General features: G+C 38.4%; 1 protein-coding gene across 9 annotated transcripts in view; it reads right to left on the bottom strand.

Moving 5' to 3' along the window:
* Positions 1–17280, bottom strand: part of FN1 (fibronectin 1) — an 83253-nt gene that overhangs the window by 41916 nt on the left and 24057 nt on the right. For all 9 annotated transcript variants that reach the window (XM_088135575.1, XM_025164132.2, XM_088135576.1 and 6 more), the window contains exons 13-20: positions 16142–16285; positions 7113–7234; positions 4987–5164; positions 3870–4046; positions 2407–2535; positions 2202–2291; positions 1645–1839; positions 840–1112 (exon numbers count right to left, since the gene is read on the bottom strand). In XM_088135575.1, coding sequence (XP_087991701.1) covers positions 840–1112; positions 1645–1839; positions 2202–2291; positions 2407–2535; positions 3870–4046; positions 4987–5164; positions 7113–7234; positions 16142–16285 — 1308 coding nt within the window. The remainder of the gene's footprint in view (positions 1–839; positions 1113–1644; positions 1840–2201; positions 2292–2406; positions 2536–3869; positions 4047–4986; positions 5165–7112; positions 7235–16141; positions 16286–17280) is intronic.

The following is a 17280-nucleotide window of genomic DNA, read 5'->3' as shown; positions in this document are numbered from 1 at the left end:
TACTGGAAGTGAAGATTTGAAAGCATTAAATGATTCAGCTTTGGTTGCAACAAGATTTGGACAAGACTTGATTTAAGGCTGCAGCCCTAGACAGTTTCCTGTTAGACTTACTTGTAAGTAGACTGAACTGTCACCTTTCTTCTCTCTCTCTCACTCACACACACATTAATCTGCTACTAACTGCTTACAGGAGATAAGAACATTCAAAAGACCAGAAACAAGGAGGAAGAGGTATGTTGGGGGTGGGAAGGGGAGAGGGGGAAGAATGGTAAAAAGGAGATTTCTTATTCTGAGGAAGAAAAGCAAAAGCATGAGAAAGGATGGATGGACAGACACACACACGTATACATGCACTTTTCTCCTTTCTTGCTGCTAATATGGACAACAAAGGACCAGGCATACAAAGACAGACTCTACTCTACATTGACACTTCCTCTTTCCCCCTCCAAGACAAATGGAGACAAGGAAGAGAGTAGATGACTTACATAGCACTTGTAGATTATGTCATTTCCCTTATCTGTTGCTACTCTAAGGAACGCCATATTTTCCTGGAGCTTCCAGCCCACCTTCTGGACTTGTGCATTGTGTAAAGAAATAGCTGCTTAGATGCTGGAAAGGCTTGGGTGTTCCTCCCACCTCCTCTCACCAGCCCCTTTAGGGAAACTTTGCTGAGGGGAGAGGCTCGAGCTACAGGGCCATGGACCTCCCACTGCTTATCCAGCAAAACCAATGGATTCATCCTACTAAATTCTTTATTACAGACTTTGTGAAATGATTAAATTTCTGACAGGATGAATTTGGAGAAAATCTATACACTGAACTAGAGGAAGTAGACTTACTTGTTGTTTGTTCTCCAGTTAATGGTTCACTTTCTGTGTTTTGTCCTATAGCATAGATCTTGAAGAGGTAAGTTGTTCCAGGCAAAAGCTCCGTGACCTCAGCAAATGTATATCTACTAACAGGCAGCTTCTGACCATGTTCTCCAGGGCGGTTAACTGGAATAACCTCTACACGATAGCCAGTCACTGCACTATCAGGAGGGCTCCACATGATGGTAATTTTGTCACTGGCAACTTCCAGAAATTGAAGATGCTGGGGAGGATGAATCTCATCTAGCCAAATAGATGTACAAGATAAAACCTTTAATGACTGGTAAGACTGCATGCTGGAAAACAAAAACTCTGAGAATGTTATCCTCACAACTACCCTCTTCCTTCTGTCCCACTTCAAAATTAATCTCTCAGCAAAAATTGTCGCTGCTCCTTTTTTCAATGTTCCTTGAAATCTCATGGAGACTGTCCATGAAAAATGTTCTTACTGAAGATAAAACCAGTTTATAGGTTGTACATCATCTCCCCATACCTGACCAAGATCACTGGGAAGCAGACAGTGGTATAAAAATAAAATAAATAAATAGTAGAAATCTTAAGTGCAGTTTAAGCTCTATTCGGCAAAAAAAGGCTACCAGGTAATAACTAGAACTAACCTTTTTAAGTGGGTTGTCAAAAAGGGAAAGCATACATGCAATAAATAAATACTGCTTTCAAGAGAACAATTCTGGAGTACTGGAAAGAAAAAGGAAATCACAAAAATCACACAGACAAAAAAAAATCACAAAATTACAGAAACGCATTAGATTAATACCTGCCCGTGGTACTCCTGTGGTTTTCTGCTGAATGAAGATAGGAGTGCTTTCCTGGTTCTCTTCCACAGCATAAATACTGATATTGTACTGAACACCAGGCATCAAGTCACTGAGTGTCACAGATGTAGCAGATTCGGGGAGGTTGAGTTCCGTGCTGCTGCCTTCCACCGATGGAGTATAAACAATTCGGTAACCTTGTGTAGCAAAACATGCAGTCAGCCCATAGCACAGTCAAAACAGAATGGTGCTCCTCTGTATGCTAAACTACCCATCTTTGTTCACACTGTCTTTATTTGGTAATCCATAGGTTTGGATAAAAGAGAGACAGTGAGTCTACATCAAGCATAATTTAGAAACAAGAAAAAGGTCCCTTCATAAATCAAATTCTAGATGGTCCCCAGCATCAGTCAGACAGGCAGAAAAGCCAGTCTTGCTTCAGATGTACAATTCTATTTGATAATTAGCTATGCTGTAATGATCTTGCCTCTCTTACAAGTGGAAGGAATCCATCCCAGCCTCCCAAGTTCCAAAACAGATATAGGCTGACAATACAGACCTGTGATTGGAGCTTCTGGTCTGCTCCACCTGACAAGAATTGAAGTATCATCAACACTTTCTACAAGATGATCAGGAGGAGCATCAGGTGCTGTGTAAAGAGATGACATTAAGAATGCTGACTGAGCACAAGAAAATCTTTAGTTTTCAGAGAGAAAATGCCTATGCCCATCTATCCCTATCTGATAATATGTGAACAAACATACCTGTTGTCTGTGTTGTTGAAAGAATTAGATTTTGCTCCCCTTCCTCTGAAATTTGATAGACTTTGATAATGTAGTTGCGACCCGGAAGCAAATTGGGAATGCTAACTGAATTGACTGTGTTTGGAAGATCTTTAAGAAGACGACAAAAAAATTGAAGGTTATAAGATACATTATTTAATGAAAATGAACAAAAACTTCATTCAATTCATACATCTATAGTACCAGAAAATTGAATGGCATTAGAATTTTGTTTACCTAGCAAAATTTCAGATCAGAATGATATGTCAAATACTTTCATAGATTCCATAGATGTATTTCTTTAAAATGACTATTTTGGGTAAACATTGTGAGAGAAGATCTGGAGGTAACAACTGCCCTGCCTGCTTTTTTTGCAGGGCCAGGATTGCCCAGCTGAAGCCCCCTTACTGCCTGCATGTAAAGGAATGTTACCCTTAAAGGGGCAATTCTGAAGGAAGCTCTCCCTTGGGGAAGCCAAGCAGTTGATCTTTATGTATGAGCCTCAGGAGATAAACAGGGAAGAGGAGTTTTAATTGGTAGGCTTTACCAACTATGACCTGCTGTTGTAAGATGTGCCATTGACATGGACTCCAGTGCTGGGGCTGGTCATAGGGAGGTAACTTTGGCAACTGCTCATTCTGAACTTATGGATTATTTGCAGCTTGCAGATCTCAGGAAGTGGAGGAAGATGAGGTTTCCTGCCCGTCTGTTTGATGCTTGCTTCTCCTGGCTGATTAAACTGGCCAGGTTGGGACTAGCCCCATGGTAAAGAGAGGTGATCAATGCCTCTTTTAGCATGCAACCCATTTCTACCTTCTTTAAAGGATGCAAGAATTAAAAGGATTCTATTTGAATAGGCTCTCCCTTGGCCCAGATCTCTCTAATTACAGGGCAGTCTGTACTCTTCCATTCTTATGTAAGGTGATGGAGAACATAGTGGCCTTGCAACTTCAGATCTGTTTGGATGAAACTGATTGTGTGGACTCACTTCAATTACTGTTTCCTCTGGGATATGATATTGAGACTACTTTGGTGGATGAGTTACATTGTGCATTTTGGCAGGCTTGGGTAGCTGCTTCTGTCACACTCATGGAGCATCTTTTGAAGCAGTCACATGAGCCCCAAAACACTTTTAATGATTCAGAAAGAGATGCTTCCTATGTGTATCTGCATGTTCTGAAGCACCACTTTTGAAGGAATGACATAGCCCAGGAGTTTGGAGTGAAATTTTCCATAGAGATTTGCATGGCTGCAGGCCATAAACGCATTTGAATATACATTCAGGAAGTTCTATGAACCTTCAAATTCAGGCTTCTGAGGTTTGGGTTTTGAATAGCAGATACTATGCAGGTTAGTTATACAATACAAGACTTTTAGGACATGAGAGATTAACTCTATTTATGGCGTCTGACTCTGTGACTCATTAGATTGAGTATCTTCCTTACCAAGATACTTAGGTTCATCACCATCTTCACTCAGTTCATATTCCACCCGAAATCCTGACACAGTGTCTGAGGCAGAAACCCAAGAGACCACAAAGCTATTGGCTGTGATTTCTGTGACAGATTCAGAAATGGAGACGACAGAAGGTGGGGCTGTTGTTTCTCCCGTCACACGACTAGCTGCAAAGCAAAGATCAAAGTATAAAATAGCAGTATTTTTCATGGAGGAAAGTCATAAGGTAACAAGACTTGGTTCCTCGCTTTCGTTTCTGTTTATAAAAAAATAAGTTTTAGTATCATTTCTATATATTTTTAACTATAAACTGTACAGTTAAACTGTTAGCAAAAAAATCATGTTCAGAAACACAGAAGTATTTCCATCCATGATTGGATGTGCAGAAAACAGTAGAGTAACCATGTTTGACAGGCAAGTCTGACTTTCAACCACATACAAGTAATTAAAATCTGCAAATATAGGGACAGATACTCAGCTGATGACAACTGTGAAAAAAACCTCAATCTTTTAATAACCTAAAAATGAATATAGATTTATCCTCATTACTATCACTGCTATAGTTAGTACTATAATATTGTTATTAATTCAGGGTTAACACTGATGGCATATACTGCTTTATGTCATCCCAATAATATAAGAAATTCTTAGCTGAATCCTGTTCTTTAGGGAAAGGGAGATGGAAAATAATTAAGGGCAATGAAGGCTTAAGGCAAAACTTCTACAGCTATTAGCACCCCATTTAGAGCAGCAGAAGCAGAGAAAAATTATATTCTGGTTTCAGTTTAGGGAAGATGCAAGTAACCTTGTTGGAAAACAGCAACACAGAGAAAGTGGTACAAGCCAGCAACGTAATTACCAAAGCAATAAATTATGTCCTCCCTCTGTTTTAGAGTTGGAAGAGATACAAACTAAACAGACCTAAAAGATGTGACAAAAGTACATTGCTTTGCCCTCCAGGTCAAAGTTCACTGTCAAAATCAAAAAGCTATGTCAACTCCAGCGGTTTACATCAACATATAAATATAAATTGAAACAATAAAATATGAAAATGATACAAACAGTTCAGGGTAATAAAATGTAGTAAAGGCAAATCTGCACACTTACAGGAAATAGCTGTTGTACTAGAGGTGGTAAATTCAAAACGGGTGATTTCTCTCTGGCCATAATGCTGCACACTTATAAGCTGTCCCTCATAAAGGACACCAGGTTTCAGACCTGAGATTGTGTAAGAATTTAAATAGCCTGGAATTTTAGCTTCTTTCCATTGCACTCCAGAATTTTTCTAAAGGAATTAAACATAATGGATATCAGCATGAGAACTTTTAGTAGCAGAATTCTGCAATATTTCTTTCTATTGGGATTATTTTTATTTATTTATATTTCAAATTTAGTCACCACCCATCTCACTCAAAGAACAACTCTGGGCGGTTTACGAAACAATAAGAATAAAAAACCATTTAAAATACAATAAAAACATCGTTCATAAATAAATAATACAACCCAAGGAATTGGTGGTATTTAAGAAGTTATTGACCTACGGGAGCGTCTTCAGGGTGCCAGCCTCCCCCCGGGTTGGTTACCCCTCCTCAAGCCCCACGCAAAGCCAGGTCTTCTCTCCTTTCTGGAAGGCCAGGAGAGCAGGGGCCTGTCTCACCTCTGGGGGGAGTGTGTTCCATAGGGCGGGAGCAACAACAAAGAAGGTTCTCTTCCTGGACCCAATAGTTTACACTCCCTAACTGATGGGGTCCGTAACATATATTCCCTACCTGACCGGGTAGGATGGGTCGATGTAACAGGGTTGAGATGGTCCCTCAATTAACCTGGTCCCATGCCATGTAGGGCTTTAAAGGTGATAACCAACACCTTGAATTGGACCCGGAAGCAAACTGGCACCCAATGCAGCTCCCACAGCAAAGGTGTTACATGTGCCATCCTTGGGGTTATTGCTACTGGCTTTAATTTCTACCAGATTATTTTAGCAACAATGTTTGGAAAGGAACAAAAAGTCATCTGCAAAAATACAGAATGCTAATATCTGTCTTAAAACTCTATGTGCATTTCAATGGAAGAAGGGAAGAAATGGATTTCTGGGACTTCCAAAAAATCTGAATTATTTGGAAGATGGACAAGTTGGTGGCATCTCACAAAGATTGGTAAAAAAGGGTTTGACCAGAGATGACAAGCTTGTTCAGAAAGGCTTTAAACTGAATCCTTTAAGAGCTGAAATAGCCCTGAAGTCTTACTTCAGACAAACATTCTTCTATCCTAAAACCATGTAGGAATGTGACTGAAACAGAGCTTATTAAACCACCCAATGAAAAGTCAATGAAGAATTCATCATTACCTTCATTGTCTATACACTGACGCTCAAAGTATAGGAAATGAACAAAATGAATCTGTACTCTTTGTAAAGGATGGCAAATGTGACTACAGTTGAAAATGAGATCTGGTGAGATGATTTCTCAATTAGAATATAACAATAAAATACAAAATGATGAAAAGGAAAAGCAAGAAAAAGGGAAGAGGTACACTCTAGGATAAAAATATACACACCCTGCTTAAATATCTGAATAGTAATATTGTAGACAGCATCTGGATTAGAATCATAGAATGCAAATATTGACCTTAGGGACCTTAGAGATCATCCAGTCCAACGTCCTACCCAGTACCTGCATGTACTATTACAGCATCTCCAGCAGATGGTTATTTAGCCTCAGTTTCCACTAATGAACAATTAGTGTTAGCCTAAGGCTAAGATGGTATCAACTATCCACTCTTGCACAGGGCAACTTAACATCAAAAACCCAGAAGGAGAGAGGGGAAGATAAACGTAACACCTGTTTCTGGCATAATTAAACACAGCATCTATTCCTGTTCCAGCCAAGTGACTTTGTTTAAAAATAAATAAAGCTGTGCTTTATAAACTATGTTGCCCACTTCAAGGACCATTTTTCTAAATAGAAAGGCACACAAGTCTGGAAAAAGAGGTGGTTCCTTTAAGGAATTCACCCATCAACGCTGATACAACTGATGTTCCATGCTGCTGAATCTCTTGCAACACACAAAATATGTCCTTAACCAAGTTAGAAAGCACAACCAAGTATTAACACAAATCTAAACTTAGATTTAAAAGGCTTTTTTATGATCTTGTTGAATTGCAGTTATAAATTTGCAAGGAATTCTGAATGTCTGAACTAAGAAGAAGAGTTCTATGTGACAAATGGGCTTACCGGTTTCCAGCGAAGAATATAATTGGAAATGTGAGAGGACTCAGGTGCAATCCATTGGACAGGATGAGAATCAGGTTGAATTGGAACATCTGTGATAATCACCTGGACAGGACCAGAGGAACCTAAAATTAAAATTATCCTTATTAGTTTAGAGTCTCTTTGCTGCCATTTAATAGTCCTCCCAATTTTGGCTGCCCAGACAGGGTATCCCTGGTTTTAATGAACTATTTTTCACAAATCATTTCACTTTTAGTTACCTTTGTAATGAGATCTGTAGCCAAACTGATTAAGGGAGGGTACAAGTAAAAGGTATAGCCTGTCAGTGAGTCTATGCATCAAAAATTATGACTCCATATGTGGAGCTTTTTAATATTATTCTTTCCTCTCTTTCTTTAGGAACTAGTCCCCTAGACAATTTACAGGAAAGTGGGATGAGGGGGAAAATAGGTGTATATTTAAATCCTGTACTAACATTTGTTTGCAACTAATGCTCTATGGCCAGGAGGAAAGCTATACTAAAAAGTTGGCACCCAGTCAAGAGCTGCTGCCACATAAGGGCACAAGTAAATGCTTTTCAAAGGTACTGTAATCTTTATAAATTAATCATCAGAACTTAGTGTTGGGGCTTCTAAATTTGGGCTGCAAAAACCCAAAGGATTGTGGGATGACAGCACTTTTCTTTATCTCGTTGCTGCCATCTAGTGGTCATGTGGACCCTGTAGCCATACTTGTACGTCTTTCCATATTTATTTTACCGCATTATTGCTCGTTTAGTCTTGAAGGGCTCCTGGGTTTCCATTTTACGTTCCTCACAACCAGGTGAACAAAATTAGACTGAAATACAGAGCCAATCTGTCTTTTATGTTATGTATGTGGGGAACCAGCAGCTATATCTAAGGTTTTGCAAAGTAAAGTGACAGTTCATTGTGATTCTCACCAAAATCACCCCCCACATTCAGCCTTAAGCACTGGAGAAAAAAATACTCCCCCATGAGTGGGAAAGGAAGTAAGTCAAAAGTAGAAGCCTGGGGAGGAAAGCCCCAATCAAATCCTTCTCTTCCGTTTTTTTTTTAAACCTAAAAACCCAATCCTAGTTGCCATTGGCTATAGAATATAAGATTCTGTGTTTACACCACATCTCTGGTTTGTTGGTTTGTTTATAGCATATGTATGGTCAGGGTGGCTTACAATAAGCTAAGAAAAAGAGAAAGAAAATAATTCTAACTGGAATCCAATACAAGACCCTTAATAGGCAATCAGAGACTTTCGATATACCCTCCCCCACCGCAGTGGGGCAGAGTGACGGACAGGATGGCCATTTGGCCTTCCTCTCAAGCTAAAAGAATTCAAGTTTAGCCATTTGCTTTTTAAAATGTATTTTTAAAAACTATTGCATTCCCTCTCTTTTCAAGGGCTCTTATTTTGTTTTCATATGTTATCTTTTTTATTTTCAGCAAGAGTTTAGCCTCAGAGGCTGAACATGGCCCAGATCTCTATGGAACTCTAAGATTAACTCTAAATTAACCATTGTAGCTTGCTCAATTAGCTTCATTTCCTAGGTTTGTATGATACAGTGTGTCATAATCTAATTATATGCTTGATTAAAATGTGTCTGGCTACTCTATGGTTCAGCAGGAGCTTTACTGACTGGCTGACATCACTCAAAAGTAGTCAAGGTCACTAAATTCACAGCTCCTGTTTTTAGTTTATTTAGTTTATTTACTTTTTTTAACCACATGCATAAATTTTCCAGTTAAATACTGATTCATTTAGCTACTGAATGAGCCTACAGAATTTTGTGAACAAGACACAAATTCCCACAGCACATCAGCAAACAACTGTCTACTCTGCAAAAACCTCTGTTATTTTAGCAATTAAACTCTTCCTTTTTAAAAAGTCCCCCGTTTTATGTATTTGTTTGGATAAGTGTATAACACACATACCTGTGGAATGTTTAAAAAGCTTCCATAAAAACAACCCCCATTTCAAAGGCATCCCAACTCCCAAAGCAATGCTCGGTTATTTCTCCTTTTCCATCAAACAAAGTATATGTAAGGAAAGGCATTGACCACCCCTCTGAGAGTACACATGTTTCACATAACTTCATTAGAAGTTTGTTTTAACAGTTGGATAAGACTTCCTGGGGCTCAACAAGTATCATTTCAAAAGCCAATGAAAGGAATCTAAGAGTTTAATTTATACTGCTTCTCTTCAGTGTTCACCAGAATGTGCTATTCATCTCAACTGAAGGTTATACATGGCTGCACACAAACAACATTCCATGTCAGCACAGGTGTAGAATCACACTGCTTAAGTCCCCCCATCCCCAACAGTTTGCCATTTTAAACCTGCTGTCCTAGGGACTTATATGCCACTCCAATCCAGCAGGATGCTGAGTGACTTACATCCTCTTCTTACCATAAAATGCTTAAAATACAAAAATGGTACAAAAAATGTAAAACTGTGGTACACAATAATAGCAAAATTATCCAAGCCCAACTCAGTGCTCAGAATCTACCTTACCCAAGATCTGCTCCTAGGATTTTGTTAAGAAGCCAGACCTCAATGGCTGTCTTACTATACAGCAGGGGAGCTAGTCTGATCTTGGTGGTAAGCTGTTCTAGAGAAGTGTGGCTGCAAGAGAGAAAGCCTGGTTCCCTGTAGATGACCCTACAGGAAGGGACCTGGAATGAGACTGGATGGGCAAAAGCCACGGGGAGTAGGTTGTCTCATAGGTGTCCAAGTCCTGAGTCATATTATTGCCACATTATCTGGCAATAATAAAATCCTGCCTACAGAAAGTTCTATTTCCTCACTCTTCCTTGGGGGAAAAAAATCAGACAAATGGGACCTGGCCCTTTCCTAACCACCAGTTAACTGCATGGCACAATGCTTTGGTGAGTCCTCATTTATACCTGCCTAGAAACCAGACCAGAAAAAAAACCCCTTCTAATTCATCTTATCTTCTTGTCACAGGTTCATCCCCTTGGGCTATTATGCCAGGCCTTAAACGGGCACTGATGTTAAATGGGATATATCAGCACAACTAAGAGGAATGGGATCCCTGAAAATCCCTAAACCCCCATGCTGGGGGGTGGTGTCTTTGGTCTTTGAAAGTGAGAAGAATTCTTTTTTACATTTGTAAACCTTCATAAATATTATTCCAACTCACATGAGGACTGCTTGGAGTTTGGGGGCGGTGACTTTCTCAATTCCCTTTCCCAGAGTAAGAGATACCAGCAGGGTGGATAGTGCAACAGGATTTTGATATAGTCCCAGCCACCCAGTCTCAGCAGCATGGGCTCAAAACAGGCAGTGATTAGGGAGATAACGCTAGGGAGGAAATGTCTCAACTGTTCTCTTAGCCAAGTCTCTCTATTATGCAAGGAGTCCGCATTCTCATCCATGAGAATGTGAGATCCCTTATCAGCAACCACCTCGTACAGTCTTTGGAACAGCCTATCTGTCGATATCCAGACCACCTCCTCCTCATTATGTTTCTGAAAAGCCATGAAAACATGACTTTTCAGGAAGGCATTTTGGGATGAGTAAGATCAAACTATCCTTGAATGGTGATGTGTCAGACTGACTGTAACTTTGTTGTGAATTATTATGGGGCCTGGGTAATGTTATGGCAGGTCTGTCATGCAAAGCTCTACATCTCTTGCTCATGTTAGTATGTTACTATGTAACATAGTATGTTAGGAATAATATAGGAATAGCTCTTAAGTTAGAATAAAGAAATGTGGGAAATAGTCTGCCTAGAGGCAGAAGCTTCATTGCATCAGGAACTTCACATTATGATACTGATTAAGGCAATTTTCTGTGTTTCGATAAGATGATTCCCAACCAAATGGAAAGTATGTTTGCTTCATGATCTGACTCAAGTTGCTACATTCATGTTTATATTTGGAAATGATTTCTAGATTAGTTCGTGACTCAGGATTTTTGTTTTGTTTTGATTAACTGAGTGAGGTTGCTTTCTCTCGAGATATTTAACTTAGTCCATCACTCAAGTGACTGGGCCATCTATATGGCAGCGTAACCTGGTGTGAGGCAGATGGATCACTCCTGCTTTCAGCTTGCTTCTAGCATGAGCATCACTGCAGCTCTGGATAATCAAAATGCCCTTGCAATCTCTGTTCTTAACTGCTTTTCAGAACTTTCTGGCCCTACAGACAGATGCCCACATTCCATATCCCTAACTAAATGAAACACTTAAAAAGAAGCATTAAGTTCATATTGGATGTAAATCTGATGAAAGGCCTTTTATTGCATCATTGTTGATATAAAGATAAGCAAATATTTTAGTTACACCTAGCTTTTCATGTAAGTTCCATGGAATTTGAAAACTATTCATACATCAGCCATAGTTTTATAAGAAAAATAAAGATCACCCAACCCTAAATCAGATCTTGTTACTTAGGAATACTATACTAGAGCTATCCCGTTTATTTGCAGCAATAATTGTGGTTTTCAAGCACAAATGTTAGTTATTTGCATTCTTAATCAAAGACTGTGCGTTACACTGAAGCACAATAAACAAATGGTATCATCCATATCTATAGAGTTCCTAGAAATAGATGTCAAGTTAAAATTTTTTGCTCAGGTATCTGATCATGCCAGGAATATTTAACATTCAGACAGCAGCATCTGCACTCTCCCTTGCTTTCATCAGAATGACAAAAGCTCTGCCCATTTTGAGGGTATGTATGTGCATATAGAAAAGAGGCGGGGCTTGTGCCGTTATGCTACTTTTCTCAGTCTGACCCCACCTTCTTTGCTCCTCCCACAGATGCTGCTATCTCCAGATTAACACTAGGTGAAGAAAGGTAGCATATTGTAAAAATCAAGTAAGGAATAGTAAATAATAAAGTAACATCTACCACTAACAAAAATGCATCCAGTCCACAACCTCCATCTTGGCACTGATTATGAATTGCAGAGTGAGTTTGAAACATCCAGCCTAATTTTTGGACTTTCACATTTCTTCTTCATCTCCTGCTTTTTGTAACATCTGGACTGAGATTAAGAACTCTGCAGAACTTGAATGTTTGGCTCTTGTGGGATATTTTGCTTTATCCTAAGCATTAACTGAGTCTGGATTTCAGTCATATATTAGAAAGCCTCCTTTAATTTCACATCTTCCATTAGCATATCAGATAATACAACCTCTTTTTTACAAGGCTGTTACACAAATTACAAGATTGTGTATGTAAAGTTTTTTAAACACTTGAACTTCCAATATAAATACTAAGCCAAAGATAGTTGAATCAAAAGTTAGTTCCAGTTCTTAAGGAAATTTAGAATATTTTATTAGGATTTTGGTAAAATTCATTCAATAGTATAGAACAAAATTGGAAAGTTTCACATTATACTTTAGGTACTGACAAAACATAACATAATACTCAACTAAGGAAAACAGCAATACCAATTCCCCACTGCCACCAAATGTGGTTTTGAAGCCTTTCACAACTGAATGGAAGGAGAAAATTGGGAAACTAACTTTTACCCTATATTACTTCTCCAAGCCAAAGTACTGCCAGTTCATTTTTCCTTAATGAAAAAGTGTTTATGCACCCAGACTGGGGAAAGCTACAAGAAAGAAAGGTCTGTTCATGGTAAGATTTGAGTATGCATTGGAAACTGATGCCACTAAAACTTCAGCTAGAATGGCAATAATCTGTACCACACCTTGCACTAAGTCATAGTTTAGCCAGGCTTTACTGAATAAATTATAATTTCCTGGATTTACCCAATACAAAGTCATAAATCAAGGTTATACTATACATATATGTATACTCTTAGCTTTGTATGAACCAAATACATGAGAGTATGACTAGCATACATCCATGAATGCATCGTCAGCACATATGTACTTCCTAGTTGGTGGGATATAGACAAAAGTATGCTGGCAAGTTGTGTATCTGTAAAACTAAGGGAAATGGAAGGATGTAACATGATGAATACATGCAAGGAAGTGAATGAAAGGTCTAAAATCTATGTCAGAATATGTGAACTAGTGCCATCTAGGTTGTTCTGGATGGTGATGAAAGTAGGAATCTGTAAACCATGCCTTCAGCATATCTCAAAGGGCGATTTTGTAAGCTCCCTGTTGAACAATGTCTCTGTCCTTGTGGTGTTGGTCAAGTGGAGGACATTACCCATTGTGCCTTCCACTGCCCCATTAACAATGAGATCAGGGACAAATTATTGATCGTAGGTGAGCTCAAGGGCTTAGACCTTGAAAAATTGAACTATCTTCTTGCAGATGTGTTCCCAACTGTCTGCAACCAAGTTGCTACTTTTGTTCTGCTGTCATTTAAACTTAGAAATAACTACTTAAGTTCTTAGTTGCAGCTTTGGCCTCATTTTGCTGTAACATCTAATACTCTTTTTATTACTTTATTTTACAATCTTACTATTTTACTGTTATTTTATTGCATGTTATGGCACACCATACCTGTGGTTACAACTCACTATAGGTTGTGGTTAGTTGTATGTTAAGTTCCAGTCAGTGGTGTTACTGGAAGAACTAGGGAGATGTTCTGGGAAAAATTCAACATTCTGAGTGTGATTGAAGTTAAAACAAAAACAAAAACTAGTTTGTCAGGGGACAAGAATGGATGGGTGGAAATGAGATGAGAGAGTACAAGAAAAACTGACTGGACCATTTGGCAACCCAAGAATGAATCAGAATGGTGACTGTTGAGCAACTGCTTAGAAAAGAGTCTGCTTTTTTCAGATGCGTGGCTTAAGCATCAGTCTATTAATATGCACAGATAGAAAAGGAATTGTTTATGATGAAAGACTAAGAGAATTACTGAGAATAACAAAGGTGAGGAGAAATTCTGAATGCAGGATAGGCCAGAATTTGGTAGTGTTAAGAGTGCATTTTGGGAAAAAGTGAACATAGAAGAAAAGAAATGAAAGAAACTAGAGTAAAAGCAGAGTGCCTGCAAGAAGAGAAAGAACAAGTCCTGCATGAAAAAAAGTTAGAAAACATATTACTCCCAACAAACGAATGGAAAGCTGGATGCAGAAAAGACGGTATGAAAGCTTTGTGGAACACAGTGAAAGGATTACATTACAAAGTATTGAAGAAGTAGGTACAATTACAGTCATGGGAAGTATGAAAAAGAATGCATGAAATTAGTAAGTGAAAGAGACTGGATGAGAAAAAATGCATCAGAGAGAATAATTGGTGCAAAAAATGAGAATAAGAGGAAGATTCATATGTTGTCTAAAGACAGAAAAAACAGGATTGTAAAGACTGTAAGAGCAAGGAATGCTTAAGCTTAAAAGAGTCAGAGGAAATGCAGTAATTTTAATGGAAATAAAAACATTTTAGAAGTGAGTGAAAAGAGCTCAACAAGGAGCCTGTAACAGAGTGAAATGAATTAAAAATTAAGGTGGTATGATTTGGAATGAGACTAAGTGAAGGAATACTTCAAATAAATATTTTAGATATTTGTGTGGGAAATATAAAGATATGTCAAAGAGCAAAACTGAAGTGAATTCTATGTTAGTGTCCAAGGCAAAACTGATGAAAAGAGTCATAAATGATGAGGGAATCTTTGAGAATGATGAGGCTGCAAATGCTGATGGTGGAATTGGAGACCATGTTAAAATACCAGTACAGTTTCATTGGCTGGTTGTGCAACTTATTTAAATGTGCATGAAGTCTGCATCTGTGCCTGAGGATTAGAAGAATGCCATTACTGTTCTTTTCTGCTAACAAGGTAACAAAACTGAATGCAAAAACTACAGGGGATTGGCTTGTTAAATGTGCCTGGCAAGGTGTCTGGCAGGATTCTGATTGAAAGGGTATGAGATGTGATAACAAGCAACACTAGGGAAGTACAGTGCAGATCTGATTTTTGCTTTTCAGAAGATCACTGAGAAACATATGACTGTGCAAAAGAGAATGTATTTTATATTTGTTGATTCAGAGAAAACATATGATAGGTTTGAATTACAGAACATTCTGGATGGATATGAAGTTGAAGGTTGATTGCTAAATGTAATAAAAGCAGTATATGAGGGGAGTAAAGCAAGTGTGAATAATTCAACTCCCTGATTCAAAATTGATCAGGGAGTAAGACAAGAAGGTGTGATGTCCCCTTGTTTGTTTAATGTATTTATGGATAAAAATACAAGTAATGCAGTCGATGCTATGCTACTGTTGGCTGAGAACCTGAATGATTTGCAGCAAAGTTAAGACAGATGAAATAAGGAAGATGGTCTGAAAATTAATGTATCAAAAGTCAAGGCAGTTGTGTCTGATAGTAACAACTCCAAGTTACTAAAGGTGGGAAAATGGATGGAAAAATTTGCAAATGCTGCTAAAAGGTGTCGGTAGTATCTGGTAGTATGTTTGTTAAAAGAAGTGGAAATGGTTGCAGGTGAGTATGTTTCTGCCCACTTTGTTAAATGGAAATAAGAGTTGTGCGTGTCAGAAAAGACATAAAAGTTTAATACAATAGGAATCAGTTACTTAAGAAGTGTGTATAAATGTATGTAAAAAAGGTCAAGAAGGAATGAATTCAAGAATGCTGAATGAACGTGGACTAAGTATAAAAGTGAGTGACCAGTATAAACAAGTTACATTGAGCTGGTTGGGTCACACAGAGAGAATGAAAAAGGCTCAAACTGCAAACCAAATATTTGAAGGAGAGTGAATATGTCAAAATGGGAAGAGAGAAAAATATGTAGAGTTCCTCAAAAACAAAAGCATGAGAATTTTAAAGAACAAATTGTTATATGAATGCAGTGGAAGCATTACGTTCTCTGACCATTTCTTATTTCTGTGTAATGTTGCTTATTTCAAAAGGAGTAGTTAGCACAACTACAAACCTAGCCACTGATGCTATCACGGGATCTTTACGTTTGACTCAATGACCTCTGAATTTTTCTCTATTTAAAATGGTGATTTAAAAAGTTGTATCACAATCTACTCAGAAAACATGCCACGAGTCATGTGAAAACAAGTCATGTGACATCTCTCATTCATAGATTTGGATTCTTACCTAGGTATGTATTCAAAGGCTGGCAGTGCCATTCTCCGATACCCCGGCCATAGCAATAGCACTGGTATCTCACTCCATGAGCGTGCTTTTCCCATGACTCCCCAATCTGGTAAAAGGTCTGGCTTTCTGAATCTTGACACTGGTCTAAAAACAGAACACCAAGCAGTTATTTCAGGCCTATTACAAGGGTGGGGTCTGCTGGCTTAGAGACTAAGCAGGTCTTTTGATGGCTGCTGAAATTTCCATATGAATTTGATCCCAAGTTACTTTTGAAAAGATCTTAAGAAAAGATTGTGTGAGTTACCCTATCCTCTGACTTGAGCAGAACATATTGAGCTACCTTTCCACATCAAAAAACTTCAGGTTAATATGTCAGACTAAGCTTAATGCGATGTGTTTGCTCCTGGTTCAGTATGTTCGGTAAAAGGAAAAAAGGGAGAAAAAAAAGGAAAAGGAATATATCCTGATTCCCAGGGAAACATTGTATTAGAGGAGCCTGATGTATTTTGGATATAACCCTTTACCAAGGGCACTGCAAAACACAGTCATGTGAAACAAACTCAGGTAAAATAGCTCATAAAACCTTGTCATACAAATTATTCTAGTTTAGACAAGATACCATACCATTTGAAACACAAACAAAAAACACAACTTAAGAATGTAATGGCTTATAGTAAGTTGATGAAGGTTCTCAGTCATCCAAGTGGAATTGTCTGGAGGTTGGGTCACGGCAACTGGACTCCTCTTCTTTTGCTTTGATGTGTCTCGCTGCTTGTCCAAGCAGCTTCTTCAGTTCTGCTTGGACAAGCAGCAAAACGTACCAAACCAAAAGAAGAGGAGTCCAGCTGCCGTGACTCAACCTCCAGATAACGGCTTATAATGCTTCCATTATTTGCAATGCTAAAACAAAATCTAATACTCTGGTAGTGGTGCAGCAATCATATTCGCCTCTATTGGCAGTCTGTTGCACTAAATGAAGAAATCCTCTTCAGGAGAGAAAAACAGAATAATAAGATCCTTATTTAAAACAATCCATAAACTCATCTTCCTGCTCTATATACTTTTGTATACATAAACTTCCTAATAATTTGGCTGACTGATTCCTCATCAATATTTCAGCATTGCTGCCATTAATGAAG

The sequence above is a fragment of the Python bivittatus genome, unplaced genomic scaffold (assembly GCF_059951505.1).
Source record: "Python bivittatus isolate LINGU-HERP-01145 unplaced genomic scaffold, Pbiv_v1 ctg000200_np1212, whole genome shotgun sequence".
Classification (NCBI taxonomy): Eukaryota; Metazoa; Chordata; class Lepidosauria; order Squamata; family Pythonidae; genus Python; species Python bivittatus.
Note: the sequence above shows the minus strand (reverse complement) of the source record. Positions and strands in the feature narration are given on the sequence as shown.